This window comes from Athalia rosae, chromosome 3, assembly GCF_917208135.1.
Source record: "Athalia rosae chromosome 3, iyAthRosa1.1, whole genome shotgun sequence".
NCBI lineage: Eukaryota > Metazoa > Arthropoda > Insecta > Hymenoptera > Athaliidae > Athalia > Athalia rosae.
In genome coordinates, this window is record NC_064028.1 from 4,058,410 (window position 1) to 4,073,622 (window position 15,213).

Sequence of the window (15,213 nt, forward strand, 5' to 3'; positions counted from 1 at the left end):
TGGGTCTTAGTTCACCGAAATTCCGCCACATAGCGCTAGCTGTACTCGCGGTGGGCGGAGCTTGAAGAAAATGGCGGGGGTTCAAAATAGGGCCGTACAATTAATTTCAAGGGCCCGATTCACTCAGGGGCGGCACAAATAAAAAATAATTTTTTAAATTCAAAAAATTTGGAAAAAAATTGAAAAAAATTAGAAATAAATCTGGGATGGTGTAACTTGAATTGCATATCATAAGACGCCTCCACGGGCAGGAGAGATGTGGTGATTGAAAAATTAATCAAAAGTTTATTTATGATTTCTATAAAGTAAAAAATCTTCAACAAACACACTGACATGATACTAATTATAATAATTTTCTAGCCTACTAGTAATCAAGTACACGTGAAGTGCAGAATGTCAAAATTCAAATGCAGACGCCAGTCAACGCGTGAATTAAAGAGCACCGCGCTATAAATCGAGAATGCCAATCGATGCAAGATGGTTGACTTCTGAAAATGGACGTCGGTCGAAGATTTGACATCAGTCATTTGACATACGAGTGAAAACAAGATAATTTTTGACAACAATTGGAGATCATTGATTTTGTAAACATCGTAGGAACGGCAGAATGTTAAGAACTCTGTCCGAATTCGAAGTATTCGTGAATTATCAGATCCCGAAACTAAGCACAATCGATCATCCAAATATAGGAATGACATACTTGAAAAATCAAATGTCAACGTGAACTATTTTCATGTCATTTTGACGGAGCAACGAAGATTATTATTAAAAATGCTCTCGCGAAAGAACAAAGACTTGCGAACAATTAAGGAAGGCGTCGTTGGCAAATATGTCAAAAAAGAAACACCCCCAGAAATGCCTAGTAAGTATCACCTTAGCTCCTTCTTCACCAGCTACACTTCAAAATAGACCAATAATCATGAACATTCAAATCATTAAATTGTCACAGTAAACAGCTGTACAATAATTTCTGCTATCATTCACTTCATTGTGCAGTAATTAACGTTTGGACAACAGAACCGATGCGAAGGGCAAGAAGACGCAATCAATCCACAATAGCCCCGTCCATGGTGAGAATTTTTTTTCAATACTGTCACATCAAATGCATGAAAATTTGATTGTCAAGCACCTCAAATAGTTTCATTACTATGATGTTCAAGAGCTAGAAAGACTAGACAAGCGAGGAATGCAAAAAACAATGTATTACTAAAATTATGCTATCTGGTGGTTGCAGCCCGTTGTCCAACAGCCCAGTATGGTCCAAAAATTTGGTAATACAAAAACAACTATGAGTGCCGTTGGATTAGGGAGCCACGAGGGAAAGTATACGCCCAACAGCTCTGTCCCAGACTTGGCTCAGCGGTTAGTTTGCTCTGGCCTAAAAATACCCCTATAGCAATTTTCTGTATTCAACTAGTTTTTGTTATCTCAAACTCGAGACAAACAAGTTAGAATACTTGTATTGCAGAATGAAAGATCACAGTGCACCAAATTTTCAATACATTGTCACAATGTTCGTAGATTTGCCAGTCTATCCGTTACCTCTGGTTCAAGCGATGGGACAACTTCACGCACCCCGACCCCTATGTATCATCCAGGACTTTCTCCAGCTATATCACATACGTATGTTAACCAGTATGCTGGCTCTGAATATCACTTAGACAGAATTCAAACACCCCAGTTGCCCTACTTACCTTCTGAGATCGATCTTGGGTATGAAGACTATAATCAAACTCCATACCGTCAAAATTCTGGGTAAGATATACACGTGCCTAATTTGCCAATATCCCTATGATATTGCAGTATTTGTAGAAGCGCTGTAATATTTATAATTATACAGAAGGAGCCATTCAGAGAGGTCAAGTTCTAGAGGGGAACAGCCGGAAGAGTTGCCTCTTCCACCAGGATGGTCGGTTGACTTCACGCTACGTGGTAGAAAATACTACATCGATCACAACACAAAAACTACACATTGGTCCCATCCACTTGAAAAAGAGGGCTTACCGACGGGCTGGGAGAGAATAGAATCCCCAGAGTACGGAGTATATTATGTGAAGTAAGTGTCCGTAATTTGTTTCATTATTTTGCGGCAGTAAAAAATTTCTCCATTCAATGCGTGAATTCATCACGGTGCCTATGATTCTTTATTTTCAGTCACATTACAAGACAAGCGCAGTACGAACACCCCTGTTACCCCCTGGAAATGCAAGCCGTTCGAGTAGTTTCACCTCCAAGGCATACCCATTTCCACTCCCACAGCGTCTTAGTCCCAGCGAATCCCTACCTCAATGAAGAAATCCCACATTGGCTGTACGTGTACAGCCGAGCTTCCGTCGCTTTAGACCGGAAATTACGTTGGGAGCTTTTCCGTCTTCCAGAACTAGATTGTTTCAATGCTATGCTCACCAGACTTTACAAACAAGAACTAGAGGAAGTTGTGATGCGCTACGAGGAGTACAGGTCAGTTTTTTGCTCTACTAAAGGTCCTCTTTCCTCGCATTAACATAATACCGATAATGTGAATTTCCCTTTGTTTCTGTCGCGTATTTGAGTTCCTATTCATGCGTTTGAGCAATACTTTCAGATCGGCTTTGCTGTGCGAGATGGAACAGAGATTAAAGGAATTGAATCCTGAATCTGAAGCATCGACTGCAGGAGCAGTTGCTTTGCGTCGATCCCTACCATAGACGTGACATGCATAAAAATGAATGATAGTGAAAACTTGATTAATATCTATGGCTGACTGAAACGAAGTTCCTCAGATGGGGTTGTTACATACAAATAGTGCCTTAGATGCTCAGTAACACGACTGACCACTATTTTTTTGTATGATAATTTTGTGAAATAATGTATTTTATCACGTCTATTTTACAATGTAAAAACCGAAGTATTAAGTATGAATCACATCATTTGACATGAAATTATTCAACTTAGGCTACCATCTCTGCATCCTCAACAATCATTTCTGTGGGCTCGTTGTCTTTAACAGAGTCGTCCGGCTTGATTTCGTAAGTTCCTTTTACAGTGAAACCAGAAATTTGTAAAACTTTGGCATTCTGAAATCCAAGGATACGTGCGTAATTTCGTGCTGGAAAAAACATAAAAATAGCATGTATAATCGCTTTGTACATACATCATTTCAGATTTGCATAGAACCACATAAGGCCTGGGTCATAAAAACATCTGTCAAATTACCAGGTGGCAGATCCTCTTCAGTTCTGTAGCCACCTGATTTCATCCAGTCTGCGTGACCCGTGTAGCACATGTATATAACCAAGCCAAACGCATGCCATGCAGAAATGGCATAGAATATAGACAAACGGCGTTTCCAATCAGTTGCCTTTTTGACTGGGATCGGCATCGTTCTTCTCCGAATAAGCCTTCGCAGCCATTGTATCTGAAACATCCTAAAATACTCAAAAGAGCATATTATGCCACATTGTGATTGGGATAATAAATGGACGCATATTGGTTGACTATCAATTTTTATTATGTAAGGTAAGTCATTCGATCTTCTTATGCGGGGTGGAAGTTGTTTTCTAATGTTGATACTGAGATTTACATTATAAATAAAATTTTCCAAATGACAGTGATGCGAAAATATCTATCATGTCTTTCAGAAACAACAAGGTACGCTGTCAACTCAATAATATCAACTTAAATGATGATTGTAGATCATTCTCTAGTGTGAAAAAGTGCAAAGTACTCAGGTTAACATAAAGCTACAGAATATATTACAGCAATACACGGGGTATTCATTTAATGGATAGTTCGAGATGAAAGTCTGTCAAATTTTGTTTTCATTATTTACCTGAAAGTTTTGTGTATTCACAAATTCATTGATAGTGTGAGTAACTCCTGCTCCCTCACCATTCACTTTTAATTTTCAGTTGTCACGCCGCCATCATTTCGATTAATACAAACTGAAGGAGTTAGAGGGCCAGTAACAACGTAATTTTGCAGGATCGTGTCAACCATTCGATTTTGTGGTCTCTTTACAAAGTAGATTGATATGGTAGATTTTTTTCTATTGGTATACCTTTTCCTTTTTACATGTTGCGAAAAATCTTTCTTAGGTATCACGATACTCTAAAGCGGTGATTTTTTATTTTTCTCATTCTGAGACAATACAGCGATTGAAATTATGAAATTCGTGGCAATTACCTGAGTAAGACGTGGTCCAATTGCAATATGTTACGATACTGTTATCTATTTTTTTGCAGACATCCAATTGGCTCTTCCGACCTCGTCGCGAAAACGCGGTTCTGTGGGGATCTCGTCGGCGACGAGTAGAGAGGGGTTGGCAATCGAATAAAAGGAGAAGCGATTTCGCGCGTCGAACAGGTTCCGAATATTCTTGTTTAATCGGAAATTCGCCACTCCATCTCAACCGGTGTAATTAGGCAGGGAGAGCCGTAGCTACGGTAGTAGCAAAATCTTCGAGATGTCCGTAATGGGAAAGGTGAGTGAGATATAATCTATTCAGTCGTTAAATGTTTTTCAATTCCGAACAATCAACCCCTTCATTCATTCGTCATCGCATCCACTTGTCAATTATCACTAACATCATAACTCGCTACTTTTCACCTCACGTCATTCAAATACACATTGATTTTTAAATCAATAGCATAGCCTACACTTGTTTATCTCAATAATACTACTTGCTTCCACCGAATGTGCTGGTTTTATAGCCTTGAAGATTGAAGGATTCATAAACACCTAGGCGATGATGCTAGGTAAACAAATTGCTTAGGCATTCATACTTACTGCTTTCATTTAATTGGAAATTTTATTACAGCCAGTTCTTTACTCCTATTGGCGGAGTTCTTGTTCCTGGAGGGTGAGAATTGGTGTGTATTCAATTTTTTACATATTCATAGTTTTCATCGAATTTCAGTTACAATCTATTGGCACTTCGTTGCTCTCAGCGATAACTTTCAGTCTTGTTATCTATGTTATCTATGTTTGATTATATGCTCACTTACAAATAATGCCTTATGTAAATGTACAAAGATCTGCACGATTGACAATGATCACTGCCATGTAAATCAATGAAGGTATTACATAAAATTATTTGACTCGGTAACACAACTGCAATTATTTGTAGTTGTCACAGGGTTTTTGTATTTGTTGCAACAGAGTGCTCATAACTTATTGATTTCCGTTACATTGATTACATTTTTTGATAGGATTAAATTATTTAATACATTAACCTTTATTAGAGGTAATCTCTTATTTCTTCTCTCCAAATGTTAAAAAGTACAGGGTGACATACACGTCGATTTTTGTAAATTAAGGACTCAATTACATTTGATTTCATGTCAGAGATACAATTGAAATTCGATCAAACGCACGCAGCACTCGTATTGAAATTATATTTGTTCTTTCTTCTTTTGGCAGCTCTTAATTTGAAAGAGATACCATATGAAATCAAGCCGATAAGTCTGGTCAAAGGTGGTGGAGAGCAGCATTGCAATGAATTCCGTGAAGTCAATCCTATGGAACAAGTTCCGGCACTTCACATTGACAATCACACGCTGATCGAGTCGGTAAGTCAAATCAGAATGATTGGAATGAGCATTATAACTTTATTTTTCGACCTGAGTGAGAAAATTGCAAACGGAATGCTGATCCTAATACGTGACATAGAATGTGTAAGAATCATCTAATCGCTAATTTTTCCAAAATTCTTTAACCAATCCTGACAAGAAACAGACTCGTTTGGCTCACTCTATTATGATGCCATGTTAATACAGGTTTATTCTTAACATAAATTTGCATACGTTATAAGTGATAAACATTCCTTGCATTAATAAGATGGAATTTTAAATGGCAAAGGTGGAAAATCAGATAGTTATCAACGATTACTTATAAATATTTAACCATCTATTGCTTTGGATAAGTTCAGATTTTGCATCCAATTCAATTTTGATACCTCGCCACAATTTCTTGGATCGCATGTGCAATTGATATTTCAATATGAACACGTTGTCATTGAATCGGTAATTGGAATTATTGATTATCTTTTCATTTTCTGGAAAAAATTTAATGTTACAGTTAAACATTCTACAATACCTCGAGGAAACAAGGCCACACCGACCATTAATGCCTGCAGATCCTGTGAAACGAGCCAGAGTCAGGGAAATATGCGATGTTATTGCCAGTGGTATTCAGCCGCTCCAAAATTTAGTGGTATTAATCTACGTAGGTGAAGAACGCAAAAAGGAATGGGCACAACATTGGATAACTCGTGGATTTACAGGTATCAAATAAATTAAAATCTCACCACCGAAAAAAATTTCAGATCATTTATCGCAATACTCCCACTCATCAGTAACCGAAGCTCATTTGAATCAGATAAAATGAATAATTATCTTCATAGACTCTTGATTGGGATTATGATAAAATGCTCCGTAACATTTCATAGCTGTGGAAAAACTGCTGTCGTCAAGCGCGGGTAAATATTGTGTGGGGGACGATATCACGCTGGCAGACTGCTGTTTGGTTCCACAAATATTCAGTGCCCGGAGGTTTCATGTCGACTTGAGGCCATTCCCCACAATTCTGAGGGTAGATCGCCATCTTGAAAATCATCCAGCGTTCACCGCTGCTCATCCCAATAACCAGCCCGATTGTCCGCCGGAAGCGACCAAGTAGCAAGCAAGGCAGACCACTCTCTTTCTCTTCTAAAATAAGTGAAGATCGAAGGGTGGTGGTCAAATAAACGATAGCTCGATAGTGGTAAAATGTAAAAACAGGGTATTTTTGGACGAGTATTAATTGTAAATAGGTCCGATTTATTGGTCCAGCTTTTATTTGCCACCAATTCATCGCTGTAGGTTTTTTCGATCGATAAAACTTCTTCGCATCGAAGCAGTTGATTTTTTATATGTCTGCCCGAAAAGCATAAATTATTATACATGCCGAGTATTTCAAAGTTACAATATTTTATTATTAGAACAACGATTGGCTGTTCTTTCGAAATGATTAAAATTTTTAAAAACTGATTACATTTTACCACTTGGCAGCTATGCTTGAGTACAAAAATGGTGAATAGTGAAGAATTGGAGTGATCCATTACGACGAAACGAATAGTACCAAGAAGAATTCCGATAAGAATTCTGAAACTTGAATTTTTGCTCCTCTGAGTTACGAATTACTGCTGCTGACTACTTCACCATTGTTGTACTTGGATAGATATTAATACATGTTGGCCTATTCATTTAATTTCGTTTTGTTTGTCACACTTTTATTTTATTAATCAAAATTAATGAAACTTTGTCAATGTATGATATTTGCAGAATATTTTGTGAAAATTTATCAACCTATTGAGAATAGGTTTTGTTGCTTGAAATCAAAAGTTTACTTTTTATACTTGAAATAATATCATTTTCTTATTTAAGTTTGCCTACTATCGGCAAAAGAAACACAAAAAATGGAAAAGAAATGAAAAAAGAAATCATAATTTACCCTAAGAAAAAAGGCAATGTGTATCGGTATATTATTACAGATAGATTCTGTATTTTAAAAAAAATATAAAAAGTCAGATCGATCCTTATACCTCAGAATATGTATAAGGCGTTAACTTTACACAATATATAAAAATTAAATAGGTAATGATTAACATTGTATAAACCTACTGTGCTCAATTCACACTCTGATATCCGAGGAATGAAAAGTACAAAACATCTTCCTGTCTAGCCATCCATCTTAGGTACCTTTCATTTCTCCGCATCTACTAGACTTCGTTCTCAAACGTACCGCTGAACTTAGAATTATGAGTACACATTATGCGATATCGACGTGATACTAATTTCGTATATCATAAGCATTTAATGCATTCCTTAGCCTGAAAGGTATGTTTTTAGTGTGCTCAACTTTGGACGATTAATTTAATGCTTCAAAAAAAAAAAAAAAAGCATCCCCTTTGTCACCGCGCACGCAGCGATTACGTTGCTCCTCTCATCGCACCTTTTATTTCCATAAATGAAGAAGTCCCGAACACGGAGACTTTTTTAATCTTCCCTATTCAAGCAAGTCCCTGAAATTTCGTTTCGAAACCCCGTTCAAGTTTACTTTCAAATTTTCCTCGTATTCAATTCTGAGCACACTATGGTACAGAGCACAAAAATATGTTTTGCATGATTGACTTACGGATCATTAGCTCCGATTATATAGTCGCAATTATTTTTAAAGACCATTCATTTTTCACCGTAAGTAACTTTTTTTTTTATCTTATATGCCTGATTCATCAATCGGCATGCTTCTGAACCAGTTCGCTATAATTTACCTTTGTTTTCGTAGAATTATGGCACCCATCAACTTTTCCTTATTCCTCGACCCAGCCGGTTCGATGAAATCTAAACCAACAGCTTGGCGACGTGATAATGTTCTTATCGTGTACGAACTATGTTTCAAATTAGTTGAAATACGTATTTTTCAAAACAAAGAATGATCGTTTCCTTAATACAGCCGAGGCGGGCTACGCTTCCCCGAACTTTTTGATTATTCGTAAAATAACAAATCACCGTCGTTTATATTCATTTTAACAGAAAAAGGTCCCCACTCTATCAGCGATTAGCAGCCATTGAAACACGATGTTACTTTTTCTGTCTGTACGATAACGGTAGCATCGGTAGAATTAACGTTTTAATTATTCAATTAGACTTTTACTCATATTGATTCATAATTTATGTGACAAAGAATTGCAATGGCAGATCATTAATAGCTACTATAAATAAGAGTCCGGGCTTAACGTAGCCAGTTAAGATAGTAAACACAGTGTTAATGAATATAACATTGTTTTTATAATTGCTTTAGGTAATTTAGGATCGTAAATTACACCTCGAGACATTGTGAAACAAGGTATGAAAAAATGATTAGTTGAGAAAAAGTAAGCCTGTATAATAATAGTAGTGATTCTCAAAATGCTACAAACAAGAGGAAAAAAAAAAGAATAATGAAGAAAAAAAATATACATACAATATGACGATAAACATAGATATTTTATAAGTGAAAAAATGATCATGTACGTTTAATGCTTATAGAGAATAAAAAAAAATTCTGTGTCATAGTAGGCCAAAGAAGTCGAATACTCAAAACCAAATTCCATCAACCCGTTGTCGTTTAGGGAGGTAATTCAGTGAAGAAATATTTGACTCAACGATATCGCACGAAGAAAGAAAGGAAAGTTGCTAGTGAGTATATACACGCACATAAATGATGTGTAATGATTTTACTGATTTTTCTGTGGCACATGATTTCTTTGATTTTAAGTTGACACACATGCGGGGAGGGCAGATGTCAAAAAGTCTGGTGAGTTATTTTCGAGTACAATAAATAAATAGGATAGTCACGATTAAATTTTTCAAACACAAATTATGTCATTTATTTCATTTTCAGATAATTTTTTTTTTTTTCTTTTACTATTTTTCTTTTACTCACACTTTTTCTATCGAGCGTATCAATTGTGGTATAAGATTAGTTCGTTTTTTGTGATAATTACGCTCAATTATATACGACACGTACAACAATGTCGAGCTTATATTCTGCAGATTTTATAAAAAAATATATTCGCTTATCTACTGACTAGTAAAATACGAGAAGGTAGATGAATATTTTGCGTATGTTATACACATCTGAATGATGTAATGATTACATTGAAGTAACGCGAATGGAATTATTCAAGTATATTAAGATTAATGGAGGTGCTAAAATTACTTCAACGCTCTTATAAAATAGGACATATGAGCCAACTGGAAATTTTCATTCTTTAAACAATCTTCACTTCATGATCACATCGGTGTCCTATTTGAGTTTTAATTCTCAGGTCACGAAATAACATCTATACCAAATTTCATCAGTTATATTAATTTTTCGATCCTTTTTTCAGACGGGAATTTAAGCGTTTCAAAGAGAACGCTGCAGGGTGATCTTGCAAAACAAATTTTTTTTACCTGAAAATTTTCTCAGACTATATAATTTGAACAAAAAATAATTTTTCGCAAGATCGACCCGCAGTACTTTACGAGTTTTTTTACCAAATTTAATGCAATATTCATAAAAAAATGTGAGGATTGATGTATTTTCGTTTTTTGTTATTTACAAACAATATTGTTTGAAGAGAATTTTCTCAAATCTATAACCGAAGATGGTAACCCCCATTCTTCGTTACATGATTCAAACGATTGATGATGAACGAGTAGGTAGTTCGCAAAAAATGCTTATTTAATTAAACGTTAATGAATTTAAAATTATTCATATAATTAAGTTTTTTATTCTCTTATTTCTTGAGCAAAATTTTCGATTGCACACAAGCAATTTTAGAAATATTTTCATTATTTTCGAATGGATTATGCCTTTGTACAAATTTGTTTTCATTTCGTATCTTTTACGGTAAGTCAGGAATTAAATCTAGTTATGTTCATTATAATATCTTTCATTAATCGTACACAATCTATCGTTACCAATTATCGCTATAATTACAAATAGTGTTTTACAATTGCAAACCAAGCTTAATAATATTATCAATGAATTCAGTATCATGGAATTCACGACGAAATCGTCGCTGTCAAAACATAAAAAACAAAATCAAAAATACATACATAGATATATATTTAAAAAAAAAAAACCAATAGATTGATGAAGAAATGTTTGATTATTTTTTTCTTACTGCTAATTATAAGTGGCAGTAGTAATACTGTCATTTGTGACAAATATTTTGTTTTCCTCTCTTATTTCTTTTTTCTTTCTGTTCCTTTTTATCGCTCCGCTGTGAATAGTGAATTTTATACTACGCATAAAAAAGTAGAAAAAAAAAATGAAAAGAAAATACATATTATTGCAACGACTATGATAAATTTTTTCTATCTAAACGATGTATAAAATGAAATTAATGATCTGCGTATGATATAGCATCGATGGACAGCTGGATGGATGGTGGTCGGGTAGTGAAATGAATAACAACAGAATGCATTTAATGAGCGATTGTTTATTATGCTCTTATGATCACTTGTCGTACAGGTAACGATGCTTTTCATGAATGAAAATAGTTAATATATTATGTTTATTTATAATTATTTAACATTGAATGGAATAAGTTGGTGATGAAAAAATAACAATTTGTTGATGCAAATTAATGTGGCTAGGGTGTAGAATAATATTCCAGTAGCATTATATGCTGCAGTAATGATAATGATAGTAATAATGACAATAATGATGATAGTAATAATAATAATAATAATAATAATGATAATTTCATCAATTGTGGTTCCCAGGCAAACACACCAAAAAAGGTGTATGTATATAGAACTCTAATATATTGGTGGAAGTCTGAAGAATTATTATATTAAAGTGTAACATGATGTGTGTTTGTCAAGTTAATTCAAATAGAAATTTATTTATTTATATTACTTTTTTTTTGTTTTTTGTTTTTTTTTTGTTTTTTGTTTTTTTAAATTAACTGTACGTGTATAACAGCTGCGTGACACGTATAGCGCGTATGTTGAGGGCTCTGTTTTCTAAAAGCAGTCTTAGTTATGCCAGGATATCTTATGATATTATAGGAGGGATGATGCTCGCTGATTGTAGTACATCTTAGGCTGCCATGATAGCGTATATATAATTGTTGAAATGACTGTGTTTTTAAAAACTTTCATCGTTGTGTAAAAGACAAAATATGATGTGTATCATTGTTCGCTTGACTGTATGCAGGTTTAATAACGTGCCAAGCGTATTTGGATATAATTCTGTGTGAATTTGATGAAAGCAATGAAAAATACACGGCGAACAAACTAATGATACTGATGACTCAATGAATCGGTAGAGAAAAATGTGTACCAGCTAGCATCACGATCAAAGGTTCTGGAAATTATCTGCGACGAATGGAATGCCTTTTGTCAATTGAGATATTTTTAATTATAAGACATTCCGGCTAAACTAAGATTTTCAAATGTCCATGATACCACCAACACACATATATCCTTTTCACCGATGAATTACTCGAAATAAGGCATGTTTTTTCTCGCGAATTGTGAAGATATCGTCCATGATTGATGTCATATTACAATGTTGGGGAAAAAAAAATTAAAAAAGCAAAAAAAAAAAATTAAATAAATAAATGAAGAAATGAGGTAATGTAATTGTTCGATTTAGAATTACATTTTCACTACTAATTATTCGGCTCTTTTGAATTTGTATTTGTTTGAGGTATACATAGATCTTCTCTGACGAGGTAAAAGATAGAAAGTGGTTTGTAAGATTTTTTAGTTTTTGTTAATCTTCCTCAAGTTGACAAGTGTGAGGTGGGTCAGAATGGTTATTAATATTGATATTCGATTTTTCTAAGCAAAATTAAAAACAAAAAGAGCAAATGTATGTTCCTTCTACTCGTAATCTGCAAAAGTTAATTATGAAACTAATATTACATGACTAATATAATAAAAATGATAGCCCGCATCAATAGAACATAATATATCGGTTATTTGGAAACTATAGTCAATACTTTTGGCGTTAGAATATTATTTAATTATGTGTAGGTGGTACAACGTATTTGAGGTGCGAATCGTAGTTATTGTAACTCAAGTAATGTGGGACACGCAATATCAGGTTCTTAAATTACAATATTATAGCCAAAAGGAATGTAAGCTGTACAATACTCGGTCTTACTGTGTATCAGTGAAGAACATTATTTCCGGCTGGATAACAAGGGCAGCCAGCAATTTTTTATTTAACAATCACAATTCTGTGTTCAATCGTGGTCGAGTCTAAAGACAAAGTGAACGTAGTTTTCAAACAATAATAAGATGAAGCGCTAAACGACGCCACAGAAATATGATTCAGATAAGCTTTTTCGATCAAAAATGTGCAATGTAAATTTTAACAGAGACATACGGTGTGACAATATGTCATTTCATATTTCTTCTTTTCTTGTTATTTTTTCTTCTATTGTTTCTTCTTCATTAAACCTCCCGAAGTTTGTAGTAGAGATGTGCGAATGTTATTATTAATTAATTAATTAATTTCTTTAATTCTTTTTTCGATTTCAATGCATGAACGTAGTTGTGTTTGAGAGAGAATGATTTTTCATAATGTGTGACTTAGCGATAGAACTACTTATACTCAACAAGGTACTTAATATTTTTTTTTTCTTTTTTTTTCTTTGTCCCCGAGCTGCTATGTGCTATTACTACCTCAATAACGACAATCTCAACCAATGATTGTTTTGTTTTATTTTTCTTCCGTTTGTGATTTAAATTTGAAATTCTCTTCCTTTTTTTCGTTTCATCTTCTCCGTACGTACGCTTTTTCGTTTGCCTGATACGGTTTACCACATTAACAATCTAGAAGTACCTATCTCTTTTACTTCCAATGAAATAACATTACGTACAATTTAGTTGAAACCCTTCCAAACATTCCAATGACGTATGTTGTACCAATTAATACGAATCATTCAATAATAAATTCATTAATACAGTAGTATTCTAATGTTTACAATTTCATTCTCTTATTCAATTTAATTTTTTTCATTATTTTTTTTCTCTGCATCGTCAGAATGCAATTAATGTATTCTTATATGCTTTAATAATATATAATTTATAAATATACGCGCCTGGGTAACGTACAACAATGTAACAACGACTCTTGTGTCTAATAAAGTGTTTGTTTGTTTGTTTTTTTTTTTTTGTAATTTTTATATTTTTTGTTATTTTTTATCATTTTTTTGTTTGTTTGTTTGATTTTTGTATATATATTTGTTTTTTGTTGTTTTTTTTTGTAATTATTTTGTATGAGGTCGCACGTGTGCAATTGATACCTTAAGAGTTAAGTTGATTTTTCATCGTGCTTATCGTTTTCGTACTACATATAACAGTTTTTCATCTGTTCTATTGTCAATCAATGGAATTCAATATAATAATATAGTCCTCTGTGATCTCTTTCTATACATAATATTATACACATTGTATTTTGTTTTTTATAACTTCATTTTGATCCTATGGGACTTTGCACGTGTATGTCAGAATGCCAGATTTCGGTTGAAAATGAACCTTTGATTTTAGGCAGAGATGCTCGAAGCGAGAAATTTGAAAAATCATTATCGTCTTCGTACTTGGACGATATACTAGTAGAATCGATGCTACAATGAAACATGAACAAGATCAACTTTAACTTTATAGCGAATCAAGCGGTCGGGGCGGCTACGTACAAACTACCCGAGGATGAACTATTTCAAGCAGCATAAATTTCATTTATCTTTTAGTCAAACAGCTTCCATCTCGTAATGCGACACACTATTAGTCGTTCTCGTCACCAACAATCACATCCTATTTCTCGCGACTTTGAAAAAACTGTGCTATACCTTGAACAGTCTAAAAAGTACGTTGCGTTAAACAGCGGTAATATATTAGCAAAAAAAATTTTTCACATTAAATGAGATATCGTGTAAAGTCTCGGTCGCTCGCACCGCGCTCACTATTTCATGATTCACAACCGACGACAACGTCGTAAACGAGAGAATAACATGTATTTATACAAACAATGTGTGTAAAAAGTTACATATAATTTTCTTCAAACGGACCAACATTTCTTGCACCTTTTCAAGAGCTGCGAGATTTGAACCATAACAATTAAGTCGGTATGGCACTAGTGTGATTTGGTATTTGGAGCGAAGTTTAATGCTGTGAAATTTTCTTCTAGTACAAAGTACATTCAAATATGAGGTATGCATAGATTATTCAATTGTCTATTCGTTAAGAATTCTTTCTTTTTTCATTCCGTTACAACTTTGGATGCAAAGGTCAATACCGAGCCCGTGCGTCGAGTGATAGGTGATCGAACATGAATCATGATGTAGCCTAGCACACACAGCCAAGTAATGTAACACTTATTGCCACTGACATGAGATGGCAAATTGTGTTTATTTTAAATAACCGTTATAACGATTGTACTTATGTTAAATCTGAGGCGAGTCGATGCAATTCCTACGGTTCCCTGATTGCTACACTACGTCGCCACGTGCGAGAGAATAATATTTATTTTACCCATTTAATAGACATTTTCATTTGTTATTTATTTTTATTGACTAACTCGTCGAACCCGCGATGATCATTTAATACGAGATTAAAGAAACTATGATTCTACGCAACTACATCCTAAAACTCTTGTGTAATTATATACCTTAGCCGTATATATATATTTTTCTCATGTATATATATA

The 15,213-nt window shown here is 34.3% G+C and overlaps 3 protein-coding genes across 4 annotated transcripts; 2 read left to right on the plus strand and 1 right to left on the minus strand.

Annotated features, from left to right (window-relative positions):
- Positions 1-422: 422 nt before the first annotated feature.
- LOC105686239 (scaffold protein salvador-like) lies at positions 423-2,921 on the plus strand. 2 transcript variants are annotated; one of them, XM_012400880.3, is made up of 7 exons: positions 423-862; positions 997-1,070; positions 1,235-1,362; positions 1,522-1,755; positions 1,841-2,056; positions 2,155-2,460; positions 2,585-2,921. In XM_012400880.3, exons 1-7 carry the CDS (start codon positions 772-774, stop codon positions 2,685-2,687), a joined length of 1,152 nt encoding a protein of 383 aa, XP_012256303.1. In that variant the 5' UTR covers positions 423-771; the 3' UTR covers positions 2,688-2,921. The 2 variants fall into 2 exon arrangements, with proteins under 2 accessions (XP_012256303.1, XP_012256304.1); XM_012400881.3 differs by having other exon boundaries at positions 425-862; positions 950-1,070.
- On the minus strand, positions 2,920-3,968 carry LOC105686241. Its single transcript, XM_012400882.3, has 3 exons — positions 3,812-3,968; positions 3,196-3,407; positions 2,920-3,088 (listed from the first exon to the last, which is right to left on the minus strand). Exons 2-3 carry the CDS (start codon positions 3,404-3,406, stop codon positions 2,931-2,933), a joined length of 369 nt encoding a protein of 122 aa, XP_012256305.2. The 5' UTR covers position 3,407; positions 3,812-3,968; the 3' UTR covers positions 2,920-2,930.
- A 280-nt stretch (positions 3,969-4,248) lies between these two features.
- Positions 4,249-9,083, plus strand: LOC105686472 (probable maleylacetoacetate isomerase 2). Its single transcript, XM_012401341.3, has 5 exons — positions 4,249-4,462; positions 4,799-4,850; positions 5,401-5,549; positions 6,058-6,262; positions 6,428-9,083. Exons 1-5 carry the CDS (start codon positions 4,445-4,447, stop codon positions 6,655-6,657), a joined length of 654 nt encoding a protein of 217 aa, XP_012256764.1. The 5' UTR covers positions 4,249-4,444; the 3' UTR covers positions 6,658-9,083.
- Positions 9,084-15,213: the final 6,130 nt, after the last annotated feature.

What these genes read in the sequence shown, in the direction of transcription:
- LOC105686472 (XM_012401341.3), top strand. An exon ending in ATCACACGCTGATCGAGTCG is followed by an intron (nt 5,550 to 6,057) that starts GTAAGTCAAATC and finishes TTAATGTTACAG; the next exon opens with TTAAACATTCTACAATACCT. An exon ending in GATAACTCGTGGATTTACAG is followed by an intron (nt 6,263 to 6,427) that starts GTATCAAATAAA and finishes AACATTTCATAG; the next exon opens with CTGTGGAAAAACTGCTGTCG.
- LOC105686239 (XM_012400880.3), top strand. Translation starts at nt 772, where the DNA reads ATGCTCTCGCGAAAGAACAAAGACTTGCGAACAATTAAGGAAGGCGTC. An exon ending in AACACCCCCAGAAATGCCTA is followed by an intron (nt 863 to 996) that starts GTAAGTATCACC and finishes TTCATTGTGCAG; the next exon opens with TAATTAACGTTTGGACAACA. An exon ending in CCACAATAGCCCCGTCCATG is followed by an intron (nt 1,071 to 1,234) that starts GTGAGAATTTTT and finishes TGGTGGTTGCAG; the next exon opens with CCCGTTGTCCAACAGCCCAG.
- LOC105686241 (XM_012400882.3), bottom strand. Translation starts at nt 3,406, where the DNA reads ATGTTTCAGATACAATGGCTGCGAAGGCTTATTCGGAGAAGAACGATG. An exon ending in TGAAGAGGATCTGCCACCTG is followed by an intron (nt 3,089 to 3,195) that starts GTAATTTGACAG and finishes TGTTTTTTCCAG; the next exon opens with CACGAAATTACGCACGTATC.